The sequence below is a fragment of the Staurois parvus genome, unplaced genomic scaffold, assembly GCF_062004578.1.
Source record: "Staurois parvus isolate SC_StPar_1 unplaced genomic scaffold, SC_StPar_1.0 ptg000525l, whole genome shotgun sequence".
Lineage (NCBI taxonomy): Eukaryota > Metazoa > Chordata > Amphibia > Anura > Ranidae > Staurois > Staurois parvus.
In genome coordinates this window covers 637547-665327 of record NW_028318321.1, presented here as the reverse complement: position 1 = coordinate 665327, position 27781 = coordinate 637547, and the positions used below count along the sequence as shown (strand labels likewise).

Here is a 27781-nt window from a genome sequence, read left to right as displayed (position 1 = left end):
AGTGTTTCACATGCTGTTTTTGGATGCATATTTTTCACTCGATTGATTCACTGGCACTGTTTTGACACTTTCACTTTTCTCACTATTTGTGATCACACATGGTTGTTTGCTTTTATCACATTTGTTTTATTTATATTTTACTTAAGATAATGCAATGTGATTTTTATTTTTATGTTGAGGTTTCTTTGCGAGCCATTGAAAGGCTGAATATGAAGATTGATGATTGAAGTTGGCACAGAGTGACTTTTTTATATTATTTTTATTTAATTTTGTTTCTTATCCATTTTTGGACTTTTTTTTAATATATATTTGTGTGATATATACTTTTGGGAATATTGGTATTAGCATATTCATATTCACAGTTTTTTACACTTTTTGGGGGAAAGTGTATCCTTATGCTATTTATAGCCTTATTGTATTGAATTATTTAAGGGATACCGTAAAATTCACATATATTATAACCCACTGTACTTGTTTTGAAATGAGAATCGTCACACTCCTAGACTTAGAGGACAAGGAGGCACTGTGGTATGCCGTTGGAAATCTGAAATTGCCCAGTTTTGTAATTTTTTCTTTACGGAAGTGAGTCTCCTGGAGAAAAACAATATGAGATCTATAATGCCACAATTCGCTTAATAGCTTACTGCGTTTCTTCAGGCTATTCAAGTCCTTCACGTTATATGCCATGAAAGTGACCTTGGGCATGGCGAGTTACTGCCAGGAGGAGAGGTGGAGAAAGAAGAAAAAAAAAAAGAAGAGGGGGGGGGGGACTGAGGAAAAGGTGTGAGAGTAAGAGAGGGAGTTAAGAAGGTGAAAAAGAGAGAGAGAAGTGAGAAGAGAGGGAGAAGCAGGCTGGGCATGATGCAGGTGCCTCACCTGCAAAAGGTAGAATCTGGGGTCCTGAAACGCCCCTTACCAAGCCCCCAAGTGGGTGAGAAGTGTTTGTAATGGAGAGGTGGTCAACTAGGACAGTGTACTGAGGTGTTCCTAATAAAAGGGGGGGGTTAACGGCAGAATGAAAATATGATTAAAAAAATCTGCTAGCACTATGCATAACAATGCTGCCAGATCCCAGTGTGGCTGGGTAGGTACCTTACAAAGAACCAGGGGTGGACTGACAACTCATGGGGCCCCCGGGCAATAGGGGATTATGGGGCCCATGTGTCCTTGCTCACACTCAAAGCACACACAAAAAAGCCTATAAAAGGTACCAGTGGCACTTCATGGGGCCCCCTACTGACCCCGGGCCCTCAGGCAGTGCCCGAGTGCTGGAATGGTCAGTCCGCCCCTGCAGAGAACCCATAAATTCAGAGGTCTTTGATTCCTGATAGACATAAAAGTGGTTTTAATCATTCCACACTTTATGTAAAACAAATAAATGCTTGAATTCATTACGCAGAGATTTGCCATTGACACATGTATGGGGAACTGAGACATCATGCATTAGCTAGTTGTGCATAATGGTAAAGAAAACACTTATCCCCTAAGGGTCTAGTTGTTGCTAATTACCCAGCAACCTTCATACATTGGTCAATTAGGTTGTTTAGTAGTACATAATCAGTAGCAGTAATACATACACAGCTACTGTAGCAGGTATACTTTTTCGTGTTTTTTAAGAGTACTATAAGTATGACAATACAAAGGTCATCCAGTGTGCATTTACATTAATAGCTTTCAGCTCACCCTGTAGGATGGGTTAAAGTTCACTTAACCAGCAAAACCTGAGAGTTACTATTGAGCAGTTATAAGTGCTTTTTAAAGAGAACGCCAGTTTTGCCACACTGCATTTTCTCAGGGTTTTGTGAATAGCAGTAGCAGGACAACTCCTCTTTTCTTGAAAGGTTAGATTCTAAACAGTCATTTAAAGGACTTGTACAGAGCAGAGCACACAGTCGTTACTAAATGGAAATGGCACAATCCAGGTAAGATTTCTATCTACCACAATTTTTCCAATTGTTGTAGATCTTTGTTATATATAATGTTTAATTATCCCCATAGCCAGGGCAGCAGATACTTAGTAATGACCCTTTCAGAAACTGCCACAGATCAGAAAAGAAATATGAATTATAACTCCAAATTTAATGTTTTGACCAGTATAGCTAAAATGAAATTTAAAATAAGAGGTATTTAGATAGCAATATTGTACATAATATAATTAAAGGTGTAGACATGAAAACCAAAACTAGCGCCCAACCAATTAACTTATACTACCCCCTCTGAACTGAAAAGTATTACAGCACCTTAAAAAAAGTATTCATACCCCTTGAAATTTTCTGCACTTTGTCATTTTACAGCCAAAATGTAAATGCATTTAATTAGGATTTTTTTTGTGATAGACCAACACAAAGTGCACACAATTGTGAAGTGGAAGGAAAATGATAAACAGTTTTCAAACTTTTTTACAAATAAATATCTGAAAAGTGTGGTGTGCTTTTGTATTCAGCCCCCTTTTCTCTGGTACCACTAACTAAAATCTAGTGTCACCAATTGCCTTCAGAAGTCACCTAATTAGTAAATAGAGTCCACCTGTCTGTAATTTAATCTCGGTATAAATACAGCTGTTCTGTGAAGCCCTCAGAGGTTTGTTAGAGAACATTAGTGAACAAACAGCATCATGAAGGCCAAGGAACACAACAGACAGGTCATGTATAAAGTTGTGGAGAAGTTTAATCATTTGCCGACCACAGATAGCCGAATGACAGCTTCACTGTGGCCGGCCAGTTCTGGGAGGGTGTCATATTTCCTCCCAGAACACGCTCTCCTGCCCACACCTGGGGCGCGCACCCGGCAATCTCCGTGATTGTTGTGTCCTACGGATACAGCTGACCACGTGATATGGTAAAAGGCCAATCACAGCGGCCTTTTACCACGTGATCAGCCGTGTCCAATAACACACTGATCACGGGGAAATGCAATTGCCGGTTATCGGCTCCACTTTCCTCACGCTGTAGTACTGCCGAAAATGGGCAATTGCCAGAGGAGGGATTGGCACAGATCATAAGGGCACTGATGATCAGTGCCCAGCAGTGCCACCCACCAGTGCCACCCACAAGTGCCCAGCAGTGCCACCCATCAGTGCCCATCAGTGCCCACCAGTTCCACCCACCAGTTCCATCCATCGGTGCCACCCATCAGTGCCCAGCAGTGCCACCACTCAGTGCCCAGCAGTGCCGCCAGTCAGTGCCCAGCAGTGCTGACTATCAGTGCCAATCAGTACCGATTATCATTGCCCATCATCAGTGCAGGCTCATCAGTGCCGCCTATCAGTGCCCATCAGTGCTGCCGATCAGTGCTGCCTATCAGTGCATCATCAACGCACATCAGTGAAGAAGAAAAATTAAATGTTTGCAAAATTTTATAATAGAAACAAAGAAAACTTTTTTTTTTATTTTTTGCTCTTTTTTTGTTTATAGTGCAAAAAATAAAACACCCAGGGGCTAGTAGATACCACCAAAAGAAAGCTCTATTTGTGTGAAAAAAAATTATAAAAATTTCATATGGGTAAAATGTTGTATGACTACGTAATTGTCATTCAAAGTTTGACAGCGCTGAAAGCTGAAAAGGAAGGTGGTATAAGTGTCAGGTAGGCAAGTGGTTAAAGCAGGGTTAGGTTATAAAAAAAATATCCCAAGCTTTTAACATCTCATGGAGCACTGTTCAATCCATTATCTGAAAATGGAAAGAGTATGGCACAACTGCAAACCTACCAAGACTTGGCCATCCACCTAAACTGACAGGCCAGGCAAGGAGAGCATTAATCAGAGAAGCAGCCAAAAGGCCCATGGTAACTCTGTAGGAGTTGCAGAGATCCACAGCTCAGGTGGGAAAATCTGTCCACGGAACAACTATTAGTTGTGCACTCCACAAATCTGGCCTTTATGGAAGGTGTGCTAATAAGAAAGCCATTGTTAAAAGCAAGCCATAAGAAGTCCCATTTGCAGTTTACAAGAAGCCATATGGGGGGACACAGCAAACGCATGGAAGAAGGTGTTCTGGTCAGATGAGACCACGATTGATTTTTTTGGTGTAAAAGAAAAATGCTATGTATGACTGAAAACTAACACTGCACATCACCCTGAACACACCATCCCCACCGTGAAACACAGTGGTGGCAGCATGTTATGGGGATGCTTGATGTTGATGGGAAGATGGATGGAGCCAAATACAGGGCGATCTTAGAAGAAAACCTATTAGAGTCTGCAAAAGACTTGAGACTGGGGTGGAGGTTCACCTTCCAGCAGGACAATGACCCTAAACATACAGCCAGAGCTACAATAGAATGGTTTAGACCAAAGCATATTCATGTGTTAGAATGGCCCAGACAAAGTCCAGACCTAAATCCAATTGAGAATCTGTGGCAAGACTTGAAATTGCCATTCACAGACGCTCTCCATCCAATCTGACAGAGCTTGAGCCATTTTGCAAAGAAGAATGGGCAAAAATTTCACTCTGTAGATGTGCAAAGCTGGTAGAGACATTCCTAAAAAGACTTGCAGTTGTAAATGCAGTGAAAGGTGGTTCTACAAAGTATTGACTCAGGGGACTGAATACATATGCATGACACACTGAGCAGATATTTATTTGTAAAAAAAATGTCGAAAATCATATATAATTTTTCTTCCACTTCAAAATTATGTGCCACTTTGTGTTGGTCTATCACATAAAATCCCAATAAAGTACATTTACAATTTTGGTTGTAACGTGACAAAATGTGGAAAATTTCAAGGGGTATGAATAGTTTTTCAAGGCACTGTATACAGATAACAAAACCTTATCAGCTAGAAAATTCAATATTTAGGTTGACAAGAGTACAGGGTTGTGTTAAATAGATAAGCTTGTATTTGAATAGCTTTATCAACTGTCTGGATAAACTATTTGGAACATGGTATTGGAAGGTCCATCCAAAACATTAAAATGCATATTTTTGGAATAAAACAATAGCAGTTGAAACATTCATTGTAGATGTGTCCTTAGTACTGTAGAGCCAACCATTCTAAGCAAGTAGTCTACAGGGGTAGAAGAGGTAAAGAAAGAAAAGTATGAAACCGACAATCAAACAAGACCATAATTCATGACAAAAGTGAATACAACTGATTAATACATTTGAATTGAAACAAGTGATCTTGGATTCAAATAGTCATAGTAAATAGAGTCTTTGTAACCTGTTTTGTGTCCTCATGGGATAGTTTTCCCTAGGTTCCTTCTCTGCTGACAACACAAAAAAAGTTTTGGTTTTCCTTCACTTTTAGTCTTGGTGACAGTGGTGACCAGGACAGTGGAGATGTAGGATTGGCGGGACTCCAGCTCCAGAGCTTGGAGCTGTATCTGTTGTCTGGAGCTGGAGCAGAGATGAAATTAGAATGGACATAAACTTGCAGCACACAGGGAGATGCTGAAGCAGGCTGCAGACTAAGAATGCACAGGTGCCAGTAGAAAATGGCGGGCTGACACTCACAAATGATCATAGAGGAGCAGGAAAACTAGGGGCTGGCAGAGCTACCCAAAGAAAACCGACACACTATTAAGCCAGAATGTTCAAAGGACACAACGAGTGCAAGGATACAAGGTGCAGGCAGGAACATACTGAGAATCACTCTCCCCCCCTCTCCTTGCCTTCCACCCCTCTCTCAATCCATCCCCCACCCCCTCCATTCACCTATTTCTCTCCCCTCTCTGAACCTGACCATGACCACAATTTGCCATGTTGCACATTGTTTTTTTGCTCCATCCCAGGGTTCCCCCATTCTTTCATAATCCTAGTAATCGTCACATTGACTAGGTTTTATATTGGTGATATTGTTTAAATATCAATCCTCTTACTTTCTAAGAGTTTCTGTCATATTTCAGGTTGTAAATAAAAATGCACTCTGTCAGTAAATTTTCTTTGTTTTGTTGGTAAAAAAAAGGAGTGGGGGTTGGCAACCCTGTTTGTGTTCCTGTAAGCCTAGCTCCTCAATGCTGTAAGATGCTGCACTCCTGTCTCTCCATTAGCCCAGCGCCCCTGTGCTGCAAGTGACATTTGCTTACCTGCCTTTAAGCCCAGAATTCCATTGCTGTAATCTACCCCTGCACACCTGCCTGTATTTCTACACCTTAGTGCTTTTCTGAACCAAGTCACTACACCACCATCTAGTGTACAGACTACACGGTGGGTCCACTATCTCCAGCCATACATGACAGTTTGCTCACATCATGGACCCTGATAACATGCCTAGCCAGAGACTGGGCCCTTACAGGTAAATCAGCTCTGCAGACATAAGGGTTAATTTACTAAAAGCAAATAGTCTGTGCACTGCAAGTACACCACAAGTGCATCGGCAAGTGCACTTGCTTTACATCCGAGGGGAAGCTCTGAAAGGAGGCGAAGCTCTGCTGATTTCTTTCATCCAATCATGTGCAAGCAAAAATGCAGTTTTTTTTTTCCTTGCATGTTTCCCTCAGATTTAGAGTAACTGCACTTGCAGTGCACAGCCTATTTGTCTTTAGTGAATCAACCCCATATCGTTCACCATGTCTCGTCTATATGTAGCAGCTGAATCCCTGGGAAACAAGTCTTAAAAGATATGTTTTTGTTCCTCCCTGAATTTAGCGTGTGAGTTCCTGCACCCTGAGTTTGCCTCTGAGGTTCAGCACCCCGAGTTTGCCTCTGAGGTCCAGCACCCCAAGTTTGCCTCTGAGGTCCAGCACCCCGAGTTTGCCTCTGGGATCCAGCACCCTGAGTTTGCTTCTGGGATCCAGCACCCTGAATTTATCCCTGAGGCTTTGTGCCCTGAATCTGACCCTGAGAGTGGGCAGGTCCCCACTGTGTTTGAGACAAACCCCACCAACTCTGAGCTAAGCAATCCTTCTTTTACATAATAATCCCTCTTCTGTGTCCCTCTCTGCTTAGTCTGTAATCCCCATTTCTAAATTTATGTCCACCTCTTCTGTGCCTGTATGTGAGTCGGCCTCTTTTGAATGTAAGACAGCTTCTCCTGTTATGGAAGCAGTCTCTTCTGTTTGTCTGCTTGCTGTGCCTGAACCCAAGACTCTACCAGTGGCATGTGCTCCTGAGAGTTTACCAGGAACACGTACTGAGTTTATGCCATACCTTCCTGAAACCCTGACAGTGCCAATGCACCCCCAAGACTTTGCCAGAATTATGCCATCCTGAGACCTTTGCAGTGTCACGCATTTCTGAGACCCTATTAGCCCAGCATGCCCAAAAGCTCCTTTGGTCCAAATGTGTCAAGAAACCACCTTTGTTCAGACTTGCCCGGGTGTTGCCGATGTTCTGGAAGGCCTAAGGGTTGCCCTTACTAAAGTGAGGTCTGATATTGTTGTTACCCTTGCATGGCCCAATATTGGAGGCTTCCTGTGTTGGCTAGGTCTTGAAAGGTTCTCAGTGAGTTCTGACCTTTTTGGTCTAAACTTTATAGGTTCTGGTTTTGCTGGCTATTGTTTGCAGGTTTAGACTTTGGGCATCACTAATTGGACTTGAACTTCTGTATGGTGGCATCACAGAACCCGCTGGCTTGGCTCTCAGTTGTTTTATGCTGATGGTTGCCTCTTACCAAATCTGGGTCTTAAAAAACTCTCATCAAAACCACTTGAAAAGTAACTCCTCTATGAAGGGGTTGTGTTAAGATGTTCCCAGTGCTTCATTTGATATTTTTATGTCCCCCCCTAGTGTTCTACTATGAGCTTCATACACCTCTGTTGGTAATGGACAGTTCCTCCCTCCCCAAGAGGAGGTACTATCACAGATCAGTGACAAAGTTGCTGATTTCTCACTTGTATTTCCAGTGGAATTACGTGTTTCAGGATGCCTGCTGGTCTGTGGGGATACAAGTGACAGATCAGCAGCTTTGTTGCTGATTTATGACAAGCGCTATGTTGGTTCAGGCAGATATTTTGGAGTGCAAAGGATACCCTTCCTTGGCCAACTGAAGATATTTAAGATTGCAAGTTTTTAGGATAACTTACTATAGGTCCTTTTGTCAGGTGGTAAGGTACCTGTAAAAGTTTTAGTCCAGAGCAGAGGCAGGCAGGGTCATACACAGACTGGCAGAGTAAAATAGAATTGTCAGGCAAAGAAAGTAATCCAGGAATCAGGCAAAAGGTCAAAGTCCAGAAGTTCAGTAGCTCAGCAGTATAGCACACACCCAGGGAAACAGAGCCAACAAAGGGGCCCAGTACAGAGGAAGTCCTGCTATTTAAAGTGGAGTTCCACCCTACAGGGGAAGATCCTCTTGTTTGTACCCTCCTCCCCATTGCCACATTTGGCATTTTTTGGGGGGGAGTACCCCCTCCCTTCCCCTACAGTTTTCTGGAACACTTCACAGGTCCCAGATGACCACGGGTCCAATCACATGGCACGACTCACACTGTGCAGAAGGAAAGCGGCTGTGAAGCCACAAGGCTTCACTTCTGGTTTGTCTTGCTTGCAATGCCGGAGATATAGAGGTGTTGAGAAAATGGCTAATATACATATTAATTTTAATAACTGATGATTCATCGGATATTAGTACAGTTTAAAAATGTATTATAAATGTCAAATGGATAGTGGAACAAAAACTGCCAGATGCTAGGGAGTATACAACATGCTGGGCACAATCCAGTATAATGTTTTTTATATGTTTTTTTATGTATTATACTGTAGTCAGGACTAATATGTAATTAAAAAAAAACAATTTTTCTTTTTTTGGGAATCCTTTGTCATGTAGTAATTGTTTATTTGTAAAGTAAAGCTTGTAGAATTATACATAATTTTTAAAATGAAGATGGTAGTATAACAAAAAATATTAAACATCAAGTTAAATATTAAAAAAAAAAAAACTTCAAAAATTGAACCTAAAACGATACTCTGGAGTTAGCACCTTTATTCAAAATTTACTACTTAGCTTTCCCAGAAGAAGCATTTGCATAGGAAATGTCCTGAAACCTGTTTTGGGGTCAGTGACTCACAAAGTAGTGAAGCAAAGATAAGGATGAAAGCCCTGGTGCATGCACCTTTGGAAAGCAATGGCAGTTCACATTTTCTATTCCCTTTAGAATGGGGCACTGGATTCTGAATTTTATATTATAATATATAATTATCTATCATTCTAAATTAATATTTTTGAAAATTAATGTTTTTTTTTTCCTATGGTGTATAGTAAAGCAGAACCTGATGCCAGCTATAAACAGACATATGATGATGTCAAGGTACAGTATTTAACGGATTCCTAAAGAAGAATACTTGTGCAATATCTTCATATAAGGGGATGAGGATAAATTTTCAGCATGCACCTATTTTGAACAATAATCTGTTCACATTCAAATGCCACAGAGTCAAGGTCCAAAAATCATGCTTTCTTGTTTTACAACAATATTTTAATCTACAGTAGACAGGCATTTTAATGGAAATCATATGTATGTGCAGCTCACTATAGAGAGTAGTTAGCAAGCTATACATTTTTCTAAAGAAAAAAATAACAGACTGAAAAATAATTTCACTATTTATTATTATTTATTACAGGTATTTATATAATGCCAACAATTCATACAGTTCTTTACAGATTGTACATCAGTCCCTGCCTTCAAATGGTATATGACATAAAGTTCCTATCTCACATGCAGTTCCAATCTCTGCATACATATACTAGGGCCAGTTTGGACAAAACCCAATAAGCTACCAGCATATCTTTGGAGCTTGGGAAGAAAACACAGTACCAGGTTGCTCTCTATCCTGAGGAAATGCATTCCTTACAAAAATAGACAAAATTACATGCTGAGTTGCCAATAAGCTTAATTTTTTTTTAGAAGGAATTGCTGTAATGTACTTTTTATAGCACACTTTTTTGGTGGTAATTTGGTGATCTGTTCCTGTAGGACAAATCAATTTAGGACAAGGTTAAGGTTTGCTGCAATCGTAGGATCAACACTTACCCTGCAGATGTGAAATTTCTGATCCCAGCATATTTATATGCAAACCCAACTGGGAGAATTGTTTTTTAGACTATAAAATAATAAACTGCATGGCCTTTGAATGATGGCCTGCAGGCCTAGAAGGAAAAATTAGGGATTCTTGAATAAGCCAGCTCCCTTACATTAACAATGGAGCACAGAGCAACCATAGTGTCAGTGTATTGGAAGCTGCTGCAGTAATATGATATAACAAGTTGACAAATAGTCTTCTTTAACTTTTATTGGTCACCTTTTTGCCACTGATTTTTTTCTATAACAGGACTATTATGGAAAGCAACTGACTGATACAAAGGATCTTAAAACATCAGCCAGCGTCGCTGTTTCCAGACCTATACCGGAAAATATTAAAAAGGCATTGGCTGAGATTCATGCAGACATTTCTTTACGGTATGATGTTTCACAACATATTCATAGTGAAATGAATGTCAGATAGAGGAAAAAGGTAGGTTAGGAGTCAGTAAGATCAGAATGTGGGGGTAATGGGTCAGTGAGACCAGATTCTGGGAAAGAGAGAGAAAAAAGCAACAAGAATGGATTGTGGAGGATGAAGAGGAAGGAGACAGAGGCTGTATTGTTGAAGAGGGGAGGAGGCAATGGGGTGGATAATGGGGGAGTGAGGGTCAGAGAGAAAAAATATATGATATATAAAAAATGGATTAATAGTACTAAGCAAAGATCAAAGGTGAATTATAATAGTGGCAGACTGTCACTAACCACCTGGTGTTACTTGTAGTCCAAAAGGGGAACCTTTCACCAGACTGAACATAGGTCCATGAAGTTATAGATCTATGAGTCCATTCAAGTGTACATATCATTAGCTAGGCCCAGATTAAGGGGGAGCATTATGGCTCCAAAACCTGTCAGCTGTTTTTTCTATGGTTGGATTTCGAACTATTAAAAGTCTTATTTATCTCCTTCACGTTATGGTATGACATCCATTTGTGTTGGTCTATTTTTGAATCCATTCTCTGGCACCCTTTTGAGGAAGGTATGTTGCATTAAGAGCTGCCTCACCAAGCCAGTGGGCATATTTAAAGACTTTCTACATTGGATTGTTTGACTAAGTATAGGAATACCAAACCTAACCTTTTTTCTGAATGGTAGCTTGGGGCTTATAGCTCTGGGGGGACTGACTTTAAAACTCAAAATCAGTGGTTTGATAACAAAATTCACAAGAGGAAACATAAAATTAAAATGATGGGCCTGGAGTATATTGAAATAAAATGAGGGAGATGCCCTATTGTTGGTATTAGTTATTGGTATTAGTGTGATGGTAAAGCATCAAACGCCTTTTTTCTGCAGGTGGGTGTTCTGGTTCCACAAAGGCCATGTGATGCTTTACATACCAAATAGATGGTACAGATCTCTTACAGGCCTACCTTGTAAAAATTAATTTGCTCAGAAATCCTTCTGTCTTTTTTGGGGAAAGCTATTTGTAGTAAACACATGCATACTGTATGTAGCAACCTCCTATGACGGTGCTAGGGTAAGATGGATAGAATTTGTTGTGTTTTTGATAGGTAAATTTAGTTGTCACTCTGTAGGCAGAGTTGCTGTAATTATTAGTTAGGAAAAAGCATAGTTAGCTCACTGTACTTGGTGAGCTGTGAGTTAGGTCTTCTCTGTGTGCTCATCTGCTGCTAGTCTGCCTATAGCTTCCTCTGTATCCAGGAAACTGGAGAAGTTTCTGCATGATAATTGTGGAGTTATGCAGATGGCAGGATGAAAATTGATACAGCCTCAGCCAATCCCAAAGAGACTGGCTCTGATGGCATGCTGGGTAACTGTATATATTCAGTGAGCATACGGGGCTCTGGGTGTTTCCAGTATGGGATTGTTCCAGCATTGGAGAGGGCATATTGCCTCCCAAGCAGGGGCGGACTGACAACTCATGGGGCCCCTGGGCAATAGGGGATCATGGGGCCCCTGTGTCCTTGCCCAAACTCTAAAAAGCCTATGAAAAAAGGTACCAGGGGCATCTCGTGGGACCCCTACTGACCCAGGGCCCTCGGGCAGTGCCCGAGTTTCCAAATGGTCAGTCTGTCCCTGCTCCCAAGCTTCTACTGCCAAAGGCCTCAGGTGGGTGACCTGAGGGTGTGAATGCTAAGACCCAGTTCTGCCCTACTGACTGAGGGGGCTGTCTACTGAAGATCTAGTCTGGTATCATGGAGGAAGGCATTCAGCTGCTCTTGGGCCTTGTGGGGGTAGTCCCTCTGGTGCTAGGACGTCAGCTGCGGATCTAGCAAAGGGAACACCTTTGTCCACCTGGCCTACTTTTAAAGGAACACTACTCTGGTGCTCTAAAGAGGTTACTACTACTACTATTACCATGGCCTTCAGCTGAAGTCTATTGTTTGATTCAAGCAGAAACTCCAATATAGCTCATCCTGATGATTAGATAAAGTCCTTAATGTATGTACAGTAGTTCCTCATTTTGGAGTATCCTACTTATCTCCCTCATCCCTATCCATGTTCTCCAAATATAAAAACAACACCTCTAAACTGGTTATTGGAGAAGTGTGTGAGTGAGCCTATCTGCCTGGCTACAGGGCAAAGTAATCGAGGAAGACCTGGACAGTAGTCCTGTGGCTCCTACGATAGTAGCGCTACACATACACACTGGAGAAAATGTATATTTAGTTTAGAAGGTTTTCTACTTGTATTTGGAAAATGTTTTGTTTTTCATTACACAGTTATTATGGATGTGGCATCACAGTTCCAGAATGTCTGGAGAACTGCAGGATCCTGGATCTGGGCAGCGGGAGTGGGAGAGACTGTTACATGCTGAGTAAACTGGTTGGACAGCAGGGATATGTCACTGGAGTGGACATGACTGATGAGCAGGTACTCCTTACAGGAAACAGAAACAAATAATTAAAGGCATTATAGACCTTCCTACCTGCACCTTGTATTTTTCACCTACATTTCACCTTATTTCTGTGTATGCACATCCTGTAGCAGAATACATTTTCATATTTCTGTGTCAAACGTTTCTGTTTTTCTGAGGCATGTGGCATGGCTCTGAACATGTAATGCATGACCTCTGTCTGTAGCTTGAGAACTGGGTTTCGGAGTCTAGTGCTGATGCAGGTGGGAGCTACTGTACACAGTATTTATATATGACACAGACACAAGCAGGCAGAGCATTTGCAACTACGGAGAGCTCACCATGGAGCCAAGAGATATTTTTATTACATTAGCACTCAGCAACACAGAGCAGATGGAAACACATGCACTGGATGCTGTGTGACCAAGAACTGGAAGTTGTCTTGCTCCTTTGGCGAATAGGGACAGGCTAGATGTGGTAATACATGGACATAGGGGAATCAATCAGCTATGCAGGGGCATACCTACAGGGGTAGCAAGGATTGAAAGTGTGACCCAGCCCTATGCGGCCCCCTGTACACCTGGATGGGAGCAGTGGTGGGGGCAGCTGCTGCACATAGAGGAATTGATCTCTCCATTTCCCTCCTGCAGCCACTGAATGCTGGCTTCTCCTCCTCTGCCTCCCACAGGCATTCAGCAGCAGGAGGAAAATGGAGGCATCTATTCCTCTATATGCAGTTGCTTCCTCCGCTCCTCCTATCCAGCTTCTTTCTGCTGTCCCCATGCTCTCTGCCCCCCATGCTGTCCAGCCCCCCATGCACTCCGTGTTTCCGTGCTTTCTGGCTCCCAGTGCTCTCCGCCCCCATGCTCTCCAGCCCTGTGCTCTCTAGCCCCAGTGCTCTCCACCCCCATGCTCGTCGCCTCCCCCCATGCTCTTTCACAGCCCCCCCATGCTCTCTCCTGCCCACCCCCTGGGTTCCCCCCTCCCCTCTCCCTTTGACTGCTGCAGCGGATCTGTCAGGATGGAGAGCGGGGAAGGGGCAGTTAAATGTGTGATTTATGAATGGACAGTCAGTGATCGGTACCAATCACTGACTGTCCATTCATAACTGAAACTGCTTCTGTTTATGAATGGACAGGAAGCTCTGTACAGAGCTATTTCTGTCCATTCATTCTGTGCAGCTGAGGATGCAGAGAAGGTGATTGGGTTCTGTGTCCTTAATTTCCGTTCTCTGTCTGTTTAGATCCCTGATATTTCACCAAAGCCCCCCAACGGGGCTCCTAAAATAAAATTGTAAAAAATAATTTAAAAAATAATATTGTAAAAAAATAAAATAAAGATGAAAAAAAAACTACTGACATTAGTATCAGAACTACCACTGTCACAAAGGTCGCACTTCGACACCGGCTCGGAGGGAAGGGTCCTGGCTTGGAGTCAAGGAGCCCTTCATGGTTTCTTGCACTAGGACCCTGAAGGTTCCAGTTATGCTAATGCAGCCATGACACTACAAACTGCAGCCACAACAAGTGAGTCCATCATTACAAAGTAAGGCAAATAAACAACATAGGGAATATATCTACAATAATATCTATTTAAAACAATGAAAACATGAATGAAAGTCTGCAGTGCCTTTAAAGAAACTTCTGACATTAGACAAACAATAACGGTCTGTTTTATGTATATTTGTATTTAAACATTTACATGAAGACAACCTGATGTTTAAGCCCCTTTCACATGGACGGGCTGATCGGGTCAGCCTGACGTTTTTTCAGGAAGACACAACTGGACCATCCATTGGCCTCTGTGGAGCAGCGAATGTAAACAGACATGTGTCAGTTTACACCTGCCTGCATCTGATCTGATCAGATCCACTGAAAACAGATGGGGATCCGGTCACCATCTATCTAGTGCAAGGGTCTCCAAACTATGGCCCTCCTGTTGTTGAAGAACTGCAAGTCTAATGAGGCCTTGCAAGACTGACAGCCACAGGCAAGATTCCAAGAGGCAGAGGCATGATGGGACTTGTAGTACTTCAACAGTGGAGGGCCATAGTTTGGAGACCTCTGGTCTAGTGGATTAGATGACAGTTGGATGTAAACCGACAGGTAGTCCGTTTATATGTGACCGCATATAGAGGAAAGCAGGATGTGTCTGTGTCTGCTCTGCATAAGCGGAGCAGACATGGACCTGTCATCACCTGCTCAGCAGAAATCAACGGACAGATCCCCTGCTGAGCAGGCAGATCCGATGGCAGAGTCCGCCCATGTGAAACAGTCCTTAATGTTGACATCTGTATCCCAGATGGGTCCAAAAAAGGAAGGAGTATATCCCTCTTCATTCAGTTAGCTGTATAATTCATTCTCCTGCTTTTTAGGCCCATTCACAACATTGCACTCACAGAAGAGCAGTGAGCCATCCTAGTGAAACCAGCTTGCCACCTGCTGGCTGCTCTTGGTAAATATTAAATATTTCTGTGACATATAATAATTAACATTTGCAGCTCCTACAGTAGATTTTGGGGGAAGTAGCAAGTCGCGTGTAAGCCTCTTCTGCCGGACAATGCCCTCTGATGTAGAAGAAATGAAAACCACATAACCCCCCAAAATACATGAATGGTTGTGTGTGATATGTGAAAAGTGTATTATAACATACTCTTGCACATGTCTAAGTGTCTACATGTTTTATGTTCTACACCTATTTGCAGGTTTATGAATCAGATCTAGTTTGCATGGAGCAGCGATGTTATCTGTATTAAATATTTTTCCCTGGGCTACAGTTGGAGCTATCGAGGAAGTACATTAATTATCACATGGAGGCGTTTGGATATGAACAGCCTAATGTGGAATTTGTCAAAGGGCACATTGAAGACCTGAAAGCTGCAAATTTGGAAGATGCAACGTTTGATATTGTAATGTAGGTAAAAGTCAATTTTAATTGCCAATAAGAACCAGCTTTAAGTGGTTGTAAACCTCAGACATGAAATACGAACAAAGTATATTCCTCTATAGTGTGTACTTATCCCAATCCAGAGCACTTTCTCTCTGCTCGTTCCTCTGCTTTAAGCATTTATGACAAGTTTTCCTGACACCAAAAGACAAGTGGTGACAGAGGAGGGAACTCCAGCTGACTGACAGCCTCAGCTCTGTTCATGTGTGCTGTGTGAAGGGGTGGGGATGCCCTTTCCCTCCCCAAGTGTAACTTCTGTTCCCTGCCCCCTGCTTTTCAGAGCTGAGAGATCATGTGAAAAATTCTGAACTTTGAAAGGATGTAAAGGAGAGAAGTTTACAGATAAACAGGTGCAACTTATGTAGGAGGATTTGTTTTATCCCTGTGTTTCACATGAGACCAGTCACTTCACTGGGTATATGTAAAGGTTTACAACCACTTTAAGCATTTTCAGGGCATTTTTATAAAGAGTTGCTGCACGTTTGCTGGTAACATTCATACTGGGTAAAACCTTCAATCTGACATACTGTATGTTCACATGTACATTAAATTTTTTTACTGAATGGGTTCTGGTAAATGCAAGTGACACTGTCCCTGGTACTGAATGTTGTTTTCACATAGCATTAGCACATGTAGGGTTGGTTTCTAGTTCATTTTGGCCCCCAACCAACACTACCAAGCCAGCTGATATCCCAATGACGAAGATGCATTCCTCTCCTGTGATGAAGCCTGTGCACATATTCCTCAAAATCGGGTATTCTTTCAAAAGAGTCCACACAAAACAGGTCACTCATTCAAAGCACCAGTAACTGATGCTGATTGTTTATGGGCTGTTCAGAATCCCCAGGACTCAGGAGAGAGTACCAGCACGGGAGTGGTATGTGCAACTTACCTGCCACCATCAATCTAGCAGATAGATCTTTTGCACCCCTTACTTGTTTTATAGTGTGGGCAAATCTGTGATGGATAAAAATAAAACCATGCACAAGTGTAGTGTTCTAAATTTGTATTCACTTGTTGATTTGTCTCTACCCTTCAGTTCTCTATCCAAAATCCCTAATGGAGAACCTACCCTTCCACATTTCTCAGACTCTGACAAGTAAAGGGAACCTGGCCGAGAACAATTTTGAAAGCCTAAGTTTTTAGGTAATAATGTTTTGTTAAGAAATCGGCATGATGGACAGTACTTACATTTAATGCAACGTGTCCTTTGTGCTGGTGTTTGCTGTCCTAGTTGAAATCCAAAGTCTTCTGCCCCACCCTACTCTGCAGCGGTAATCTTCCTGTGCTGCAGGAGTAAATACCAATGCTAAACCTGTCATAGGCACTTGCTCACCCTTTTGTGCCCACCCTCCTCCATTCATAGAAGCTGTACTATAGCTTTCATGAATAGAAAGTGATCTATGAATGGAGGATGAGCAGATAAATAAAAGGTTCACCTTCTCCATTCATAGATTGTGTTTCATTCATGGAAGCTAGCACAACTATTACAACTTCTATGAGACAGGAAGGGTGGGTATAGTTTCCATTCTAGACCTGTGACAGGTCCAGTGCTGGTATTAAACCCTGCAGTACCAGAATGCTGATTTATGGGGCAGGTAGCAACAAATATAAAATAATATATATATACAGTATATATCCTTCCTAGTGCCTGTTGGACACAAGGTCTTCATAGGAAGTTGTTGGATTTTCTATCTAAATCACTTCTTCAGACTGGATCTGTGGAAAAATAAAGAGTTTTGGCTCAGATCATATTATTTTAAATAATATAAATACAGCAAGTAAAATGACATAGCACAAATGTAACATCTTCCTCCTGTTCTTGTAGATCTAACTGTGTGATAAACCTTTCTCCTGATAAGAAGGCTGTGCTAAAGGAAGCTTACCGTGTTCTAAAGGTAAAATAGTAACTTTACATTTATTAATTCCCCCTACAATCTACTCATTTGATGGTTCCTTCAGAAAAATCTAGTGACAGCAGAATCCTAATTGCTCTGTGCCAGGGCCGTGGATAAGGGGGTACCACCGGTCCTCCTGTATGGGGTCCAGGTCATCAAGAGGGGCCCAAGCAGCTGGGTGAATCAGATATGTGCAGGGAGGGTGGTCGGCATGGGAGAGGGGGATCAATTACTGGAACCAATTCCCTGTATGGTTCTCTCTGCAGCAACTGAAAGTTGGCTTCTTCTCCTCTCCCTTCAGCTGGCTTTCAACTGCTGGAGAGAGAGAGACATACAGGTGATCAGTTCCAGTGATTGACCCCGCCCCCCCTAGTGCACCCATCCCCCTCTCTGTGCACCATATGTTTCCCCCTGCTGCCCAGTTCCCCCTGTATTCCCTCCCCCCCCGCAGTGCTGCTGGCTTTCCTCCTCTCCTTCCCAAACGGCAGCTGCAAGCACACAATACGATCCTTTAGGATGGAGAGTGGGGGGAGAGGTCCAGGAAAATATGTCACATATACCAGCCCCTTCCTTTCCTGAATGAACACAATGAGTGATCAGTTCCGATCACCGTTGATTAAAACGGAAGCATAGTAAAAAGTTTTAAACTGGTTTTTTTCTTGGGGGGAGGGGCTCTCAGGTTGGCTGTATGGGGCCCCGTGGTTTCTACCAGCACCCCTGGCCAGGGTAGTTCTGTAGTACCTTGTTTCTTAGAGATTCATTGCACTTTGTCTGCTGTTGGGAATTTAGGCGGCCATCATGGGTGTGCTCAGTAGAATATCATACCTACCAGCATGTCTTTGAAGGGTGAAAGTAAACAGGAGTACACAGAGGAAACCCACTCAAGCACAGGCAAAACATGCAAACTCCATGCAGATAATGTCCTGGCCAGGGGCGGACTGACAACTCATGGGGTTCCCTGGGCAATAGGGGATCATGGGGCCCCTGTGTCCTTGCCCAAACTCAAAAAAGCCTATGAAAAAGATACCAGGGGCATCTCATGGGGCCCCCTACTGACCCAGGGCCCTCGGGCAGTGCCAGAGTTTCCAAATGGTCAGTCCGCCCCTGGTCCTGGCCGACTCTCTAACCAAGGACCCCAGTAGTGCTAACCAATAAGCAACTGTTCTGCTTATGTATATAACAGATATCCCTATTTTAAAAAAGACCTTGAACTTGTGGGGGGGGGTCTGTTAATAGTACTGAAAATAGATGCACAATGCTACAGTTTAGGAATTTTATGGATACTTGCCTTGGATAGTTTTTTCTGAAAGAGTAGTTTTATGAAAGGAATTGTGCAGCCATTATGACCATACAAACAGATAGACAAGAAAACGAAGCAACTGAAATCCTGTGTTTACTTTAGTTTTTGCTACAACTGTACAAAATACTTCTGTGCATTTTGCCATTCTTCAAGGATTCAATGACATATTTCATACCAATTTAATAGCAGCATATTTGTATATGACCACTAGGTGGTAGTATATTATTACATTTGATTAGAACAAGTACTTTATAAGGGAAAACCATGGAACTTATACTGACTACTGAGCCATTATTAAAGGAACACTAAATTCTGGTTAAAAAAAAAATACATGTTCTTTTCAAGTATGTATTCTTAACTCAAAAACATACCTTATGGAGGATATTACAAGAAGGCAGGAAAACATAGTAAGAAATGGTTTCATGAAAAATTGATTACAGGACCAATAAAGTACAATTAAAGGCAAAAGATTTTTTTTTATTTTGGATAGAGTGGAGAGGGATTAGAACACCTGTCAGTTTTTATTGTTGTCTGTGTCCCCATTAACCACTCGCCCTCCAGAGGATTTACCCCCTTCCTGACCAGGCCATTTTTTGCGTTACGGCACTGCATTACTTTAACTGACAATTGTGCGGTCATGCAATGCTGCACCCAAATGAAATGTACATCTTTTTTTCCCCACGAATTGAGCTTTCTTTTGGTGCTATTTGATTGCGGTTTTTATTTTTTGCGCTATAAGCAAAAAAAAGCCAACAATTTTGAGAAAAAAACTATATTTTGGACTTTTTGCTATTAAACATGTCCAATAAAAAAATTTGTATATTTATTTTGCTAAAATAATTCCCAATATGTGTAAATTAATTGGTTTATGTTGAAGTTATAGCGTTTACAAATGGTGGTATAGATACTGGGATTTTTTTTTTCCTACTAGTAATGGTGGTGATCAGCAACTTTTAGCGGGACTGCGGCGGGCATTCTGACACTGGGGGAGAACTGACTTAGTGTCACTGACATCCCCAGTGACGTCAATACAGTGATCAGTGCTAAAAAAACAGCACTGACACTGTACTAATGACACTGGGCAGGAAGGGAATAATGTGAGGGGTGATCAAAGGGTTAACTGTGTGTAGGGAGTGTTTTACTAGGGGGCGGGGGTGTGCTTCACTGTCTTTACACTGATCAGGATGGCTATACTGTGCACAGCCATCCCGAGCAGTGTGCCAGAGCTGACAGGGAGAAAGACTGTTTGTTAACAAAACAGTCTTCCTCCCCGTTTGGTGATTGCCAGTAATCATCGTGCGCCTACGGGTAATCACCGGCCGGGACCCGGTGATTGACATCCACGGCCACCAATGGCGGCGTGGGTAGGGCGCGCGAGCGGCTTGAATGCGCCCCCTACCCGGAAATGCAAAATCACGTAGATATACGTGCTTCTGCGTACCTGTGCCACCGTGTAGCAGTATATCTGCTATACGGTGGCGGGTAAGCGGTTAAGGAGATTTACACTCTCCTATTTGTCCTGTTTTCCATTATCATTGAAAGTGAAAATCCCAAATGTTGGGTTATTACCAGAACAGTAATAAAGGTGTCCACTAGGGATTCCCTTATTTTGCAGAGATTTCCTCTCACTTCCTGTTTGACTATGGGATAGGTAGTGAAGGGAAATCTGCAACTGGACACAGATGGAGAAAATAAATCTGGCACAGTTTATAACCCTCCCTTACCCTATCCAAAAAAAAAACCTTTTGCCTATAGTTCTACTTTAAGTAGTGGATGTGTCCGGATTATTTTTGGAGAATAAGGATATTGTTTAGTGTTACTTTAAGGCTGAAATTGCTAACTCCTTTGGAAAATTCTAGTTCTCTGAAGGCCATGCTGATCCAGTGACTTCACCACTTTCTGACTCACTGCCCTATAGCACTTAGAAGAGTCAGGAGATCTGATTTCACTCTTATCTTGGATACAAGACTGCTCTTATACTGCCAACATGACAGGGTCTCCACCCCCCATCCCCCCCCAAAAAAAAACACAGTTTACTATGCTTCAGTAATAAATAAACACTGAGTGATTGATACCAGTCACTTATTGTGTTCATTCAGGAAAGGAAGGGGCTGGTAAATGTGACATATTTTCCAGACTCTTCCCCCACTCTCCATCCTGAAGGATCCTATTGTGTGCTTTCAGCTGACGGTGGAAGGAAAGGAGGGAAGCACTGTGGCACTGTGGGGGCACACAGGGGAATCTGTACAGCAGGGGGAATTGTATGGTGCATAGGGAGGGTGATGGGTTCGCTAGGGGGCAATTACTGGAACTGATCCCCTGTTTGGCTCTCTGCAGCATCTGAAAGCCAGAAGGAGGGAGAGAAGATGAAGCCAACTCAGCTGCTGCAGAGAGAGCCATACAGGGGATCGATTCCAGTAATTATCTTCCCCCCCACACACACACTGTGCCAATCACCCTCCAAGCCCACATCCAATCCCCCTGCTGGTCTTGGCACAGTACAGGAGAACTGGTGGTGCCTCCTTATCCACGACCCTGGTTGGATGCTGCATCCTTGTTGCATGAGAGTGACCAAAATTATAAGGCAGAAAAAGCCAGGCAACTAGTATTTCTAGAAGAGGATCAGCAACAGCACCTCTATATACAGTGGGGCAAAAAAGTATTTAGTCAGCCACCAATTGTGCAGGTTCTCCCACTTAAAAAGATGAGAGAGGCCTGTAATTGGCATCATAGGTAGACCTCAACTATGAGAGACAAAATGAGAAAAAAAATCCAGACAATCACATTGGCTGATTTGGAAAGAACTTATTTGCAAATTATGGTGGAAAATGGTCACCTACAAACAAGCAAGATTTCTGGCTCTCACAGACCTGTACCTTCTTCTTTAAGAGGCTCCTCTGTCCTGCACTCATTACCTGTATCAATGGCACCTGTTTGAACCTCAAACACCTGTCCACAACCTCAAACAGTCACACTCCAAACTCCACTATGGTGAAGACCAAAGAGCTGTCGAAGGACACCAGAAACAAAATTATAGACCTGCACCAGGCTGGGAAGACTGAATCTGCAATAGGCAAGCAGCTTGGTGTGAACAAATCAACTGTGGGAGCAATAATTAGAAAATGGAAGACATACAAGACCACTGATAATCTCCCTCAGTCTGGGGCTCCATGCAAGATCTCACCCCATGGGGTCAAAATGATTACAAGAACGGTGAGAAAATATCCCAGGACCACACGGGGGGACCTAGTGAATGACCTGCAGAGAGCTGGGACCAACGTAACAAAGGCTACCTTCAGTAACACGCTACGCCGCCAGGGACTCAGATCCTGCAGTGCCAGACGTGTCCCCCTGCTTAAGCCAGTACATGTCCGGGCCCATCTGAAGTTTGCTAGAGAGCATTTGGATGATCCAGAAGAGGATTGGGAGAATGTCATATGGTCAGATGAAACCAAAATAGAACTGTTTGGTAGAAACACAACTCGTCGTGTTTGGAGGAGAGAGAATGCCGAGTTGCATCCAAAGAACACCATACCTACTGTGAAGCCTGGGGGTGGCAACATCATGCTTTGGGGCTGTTTCTCCGCAAAGGGACCAGGACGACTGATCCATGTACAGGACAGAATGAATGGGGCCATGTATCGTGAGATTTTGAGTGCAAACCTCCTTCCATCAGCAATGCATTGAAGATGAAACGTGGCTGGGTCTTCCAACATGACAATGATCCCAAACATACCGCCCGGGCAACGAAGGAGTGGCTTCGTAAGAAGCATTTCAAGGTCCTGGAGTGGCCTAGCCAGTCTCCAGATCTCAACCCCATAGAAAACCTTTGGAGGGAGTTGAAGGTCTGTGTTGCCCAGCGACAGCCCCAAAACATCACTGCTCTAGAGGAGATCTGCATGGAGGAATGGGCCAACATACCAGCAACAGTGCGTGCCAACCTTGTGAAGACTTACAGGAAACGTTTGACCTCTGTCATTGCCAACAAAGGATATATAACAAAGTATTGAGATGAATTTTTGACATTGACCAAATACTTATTTTCCACCATAATTTGCAAATAAATTCTTTTCAAATCAGCCAATGTGATTGTCTGGATTTTGTTTTCTCATTTTGTCTCTCATAGTTGAGGTCTACCTATGATGCCAATTACAGGCCTCTCTCATCTTTTTAAGTGGGAGAACTTGCACAATTGGTGGCTGACTAAATACTTTTTTGCCCCACTGTATCTATGAGTACAGGTTTCCTATTGATAGTCCTTGAAAAGTTATGGATGTATGCAACAGAGATCTATCAATCTCCTGTGGTTTCAGCCCTATATTCCTCTGGGCATCTCTTAGATGAGGAGCTTAGCAACCTTACACCAAGTGCTTGTGTGTGTTGAATCATGTCCCAGCTTTAGGGCATGCATACTGTAGTTGGCATCAGGAATGCCCAACAATTTGGTTGTTGTGAGGCTTGTATCCATAGTAGTTCATTAGAAGTCACATTCACAAAACAGACAAAAAAGTACAGGTATGTTGCAGGTTACCAATCCTTAGGTGTGGTGGCTGCATTAGTTTTCTTTTTTGGACTGTTTTTTCATCTGTTTTCACCTGGTGATCTGGCTAGTAACACATCTCCTGTATTTGAGTACCTCCACTATGGATGAAGCAGCACAAGAGGCAACTCTGGACAGCAGCACTGTCAGTCTGGGGTGAGGGGAGTGTTAGTAGATGTACTAGCAAACTTAGATACACTAACAAATTGAAGCTAAACTGCAGTTAGTACTTTATACCAGTTACAACAAAGTTTTTTTTTACTTTTGGGATAATTACAAACTGATCATTGCAAGCACTCCTGTCAGTGTTATATAGTTTGTCTCAACCCACTAACTGGTACAGCTGCAGGACACCTTGTTCTTTTGAAAAGCAACAGACCTACTGGCCAAATCACCAGGTGGAAATAAGAAAAAGTAAGTTCAAAAAGAAAACTAATGCAGGCACCACATCTAAGAATTGGTAAGCTGTAATATATAATGAATGTTTGCTTTTGGATTAAATACTGCTTTATGTAAAATTATTTAGTAGATTTCTTATTTAGAGGGTGGCATTGCTTATTTCTTCTAAATGTCTCCATATTCTGTTTTCCAGTACGGGGGGGAAATTTTCTTTAGTGACATGTATATCAACAAGAAGCTTCCCGAGGAACTTAAAAAAAACAAAATGTTGTGGGGTAAGTATAAGAGAATAAGTGTCCATTATAGGTTTGATGTATAAAATTGTTACTCATAGCAACAGCTGTTTCCTGTTCCACGTAGGAAATTAAATGAATGTCCAGCTGATTGGTATGGATAGCATTTATTTTCAGAGCTATGTATGAAAGTAATATGTAGGCAAGTGCAGTCTCATGTCTCCACTGCAGGTGGTGCTCAAAACACAGAGACATTGCAGAGGGAGAGGAAGTCAGGAGGAACACCTCCTCTATGGTTTCCTGGGTCACTGGGGAATAGATCTGGTTGGATGCTGCCACCCCGTGTGTCTCCAGTGGCCATGTTGGGTCAGGCAGAGTCTATTTAAGAAGATGAAAGAAAGAGCGCACAAACTTTGCGCATTACCTCAATAAATAGTGACTAATTTTATTATTAACCACTTCCTGTCCTGACACTTTTACCCCCTTCCTGTCCAGGGCAATTTTCAGCTTTCAGCGCTATCACACTTTGAATGACAATTGCGCGGTCATGCAATACTGTACCCATATGAATTTTTTACCATTTTTTTGAGACAGATAAAGCTTTATTTTGGTGGTATTTATTCACCGCTGGGATTTTTATTTTTTTTTACTATGTAAATGAAAAAGTCCAAAAATTTTGAAAAAAGTGTTTTTTTTTATAAAATTTTGCAAATAAATAATATTTCATCCTAAATCTTGGCCAAAATTTATTCCGTTATTTTTTTAGTAAAAAAAAAAAATCCAAATTAGTTTATAACCAAACATTATAATTTTTAAACATTTTTTTTTACATTTTTATTTTATTTTTTTTTATATTATTTTTTATTTTTATTTTTACATACTGTCACCCTAGCAGTACAGTGTCACCATGGTGACACTGTACTACTTGTGGGGGGTGATGAAGATTTTTTTTTTTTTTTTTTACACTGATTGCTTTTACACCCATATAGGATGTAAAAGCAATCATTTCTCTTTCTCTCTGTCTGCATTCTTGCAGTCATTGAGAAATACTGAGTGAGCTGTGATTGGTCACAGCTTGTCACCATGGTACAAGGCTGTTGTGAATAGCCTTGTACCATGTGACCTCTGTGATCATTCACAGATTTCACACGTAGTAAGCAATGATGTCACAAGTGACATCTTGCTTACTACTTTGCATGTGATCACTGATTCGCCAATCAGTGATCACATGACCGGGACCTCGTACAGAGGTCCCGTCTGACGATCGGTGTTTCACTGTGTCCGGAGGACACAGCGGACACCGGATCGCGGTGGTGCGCGCTCCTAGGGAGCGCGCACAGCTAGAAAAGGCGGGTGCCGTTTAGGAACGGCAACCCGACCTTGGACTGCCACCGCCCTGCCGTTTATAAACAGCAGGCGGACGGCAAGAGGTTAAGGAAATATGACTAAACAGGCTGAACTGCTGTAATACTGACACTCAGTGGCTGAATGTCTCCTTGCCATGGGAACTCTGCCATACTGAAGTCCCTATCTGCTCAACCCAGCTCTGATGAAGAAACGCGTTAGCCTTCATCCCCCCCCTTTTGGATTTACCTGTAACCCTGTGTGGATTATGGTTACTTATGCCTGTTATACCATCACTTTGTGAGTATATTTCCTTAATAATAAAATTAGTCACTATTTATTGAGGTAATGCGCAAAGTTTGTGCGCTCTTTCTTTCATCTTCTTCTACAGTTTTATCAAGCTTCCCCAGCTTCATGATAGAGCTGCACAACCGCTGATCACCAGCGGATGAACACTTTGCTTGTCACTAACGCCCATTTGATCTGAGTCTTTGAGCGCAGGAGATAATGGATCTTTGGTGAGAGTCTATTTAAGACCCTGGCTCCCAGGCTTGGCACACATTTTGTGAGTGGACAGTGTAGGGACAGGTTACCTGGTTGTCAGGTAAAGTGAATAGCAGTAGGGAAAGGTTCAGGACAAGTAGGGGCAGGATAGGGACAAGCTAGCCTGTCCAGGAATCCTTCCACTTAAGCACGGACTGGCCAGGTCGCATTCTACCCTCTGAAGCAGACGCTGTCTCTATGCTGCTGCACAGAACTGTGAGTGTTCCCGGTCAGACATTCTCCTGCTGGTCTGTTTGTAACTTTGGATCATGACCTCAATACACGTTTTGTCATTGGCTACGAATAAAGTTTTTTACCAAAATGCGTAAGCTGCTGTAACTTGCACACTGTACCCTTTATGAATAAAGTACATTTATCGGGAGAGCGAGTTGCCAGCTCTTCGCCTTATACTCCTATACTGTTTAAAGAGCCAGGAAGACACTGTGAGCTTTGGAGCACTGTTGGTCTTCCTCCAGGTGAAATCAACCTAGGCATACATTTTTATTTGGGCATCTCTTCAGACCCCAGATGAATCATCCTCTTCATCCAGCTGCGCTGAGAGTATCCCCTGGGCAAGGGGGGGCAGAAACTGCCAATGTAACACAGCAGCCCAGGATGAGATGCTAGTTGGGTTCTCCTCCTGACTACCCTCTCCCCTTATGCAGCCCAGGGGGTGTAAGACTGCAGACACTGTCCTCTCCTGATAGCTTAGTTTGTTGGTAGCTGCCTTCAGGCATTTGCTGGGCTGGCTCCTTCCCTCCTGCTCAGGACATCCTTCCTTGAAGACGGTGGTACAGTGGAGATCCTCTTCTCCAGCACCTGCCTGTAGGTAGATCCCTTCCCTGAGATTCCTCCCAGGCTCCACACTCCAGCCTTTCACTCCATCTTCCACCTGACACTGCTCTCTTCCTCCCAGGCTCTGCAATACTTAAAGGTTGCCTTGGTCACCATACCCAACCTTCTGCCAGGGGATTGGCCAAGGTCCCTCTAGTATGCAGATCTGAGCTTCCTCCCCTCCTCCAACCCTCCTCCAGAAGGCTCTCAGGTTTCTGGAGAGGTGGGAGGGCTCCAGATACTCTGACCTTCTGAACCTCTCTAGCCTGTCCTGATGTAACCCCTCTACCTCACTCCCAGGATGACTCATCCCAAGCTGCTACTCAACCTCTGCCTAAAAATAAAACAACACACTGTTATCTACCTAACTTGGAGGGCGTTACACATATAAAAACATTTTACATACATTTTCTCTGTTTTTAAAGTCTGATCATTGGAGGAGAGCCCAGCTTGAGAACTGACCACGCTGTGCTCTCATGCCTAGTGTGGTCATTTTTGTTTAAAGGAAAGCAGAGGGACTGGCAGGAACACCAGGGATTTCACCCAAGGGAAGCAATACAAAGAGAGCAGGATACTTTTTCATACAAGTACATGTTGGCACATATTAGGAATAGTAAATGTTGGGTTTACATTTCCTTTAATGACTAATGTAAACTACAAACAGGAATAGCTGCACTATTCATTTTCTGAATGTTTGCAAATATTACTGCTTCACCCGATTCAAATGTTATGCTGTGCGTTCCTGGACAGTGATGGTCTGATCCTTATAAATACAGGGGAGGGCATTGCTGGAGCATTGTTGTGGAAAGACCTCTGTCAAGTGGCTGAAGAGATCGGATTTAGTCCTCCTCGACTCGTCACCTCCAGGTACCTCATCCTTAACCAGGAGCTGAGAGATATCATTGGTAAGTTGACTAGAAGATTATTATTTTGCATTAACAGGTATATCATACAGCATATTAGGATTTG

The 27781-nt window shown here is 42.7% G+C and overlaps 1 protein-coding gene across 1 annotated transcript in view; it reads left to right on the top strand.

Moving 5' to 3' along the window:
• Positions 1-1744: 1744 nt before the first annotated feature.
• The window catches only part of LOC149451674 (arsenite methyltransferase-like), a 42253-nt gene continuing 16216 nt past the window's right edge, over positions 1745-27781 (top strand). Inside the window, exons 1-8 of the mRNA XM_089690229.1 lie at positions 1745-1922; positions 9138-9186; positions 10208-10335; positions 12642-12792; positions 15552-15688; positions 17550-17619; positions 24052-24133; positions 27589-27717. Of these exons, the coding sequence (XP_089546355.1) occupies positions 1903-1922; positions 9138-9186; positions 10208-10335; positions 12642-12792; positions 15552-15688; positions 17550-17619; positions 24052-24133; positions 27589-27717 (766 nt within the window). The 5' untranslated portion in view covers positions 1745-1902. The remainder of the gene's footprint in view (positions 1923-9137; positions 9187-10207; positions 10336-12641; positions 12793-15551; positions 15689-17549; positions 17620-24051; positions 24134-27588; positions 27718-27781) is intronic.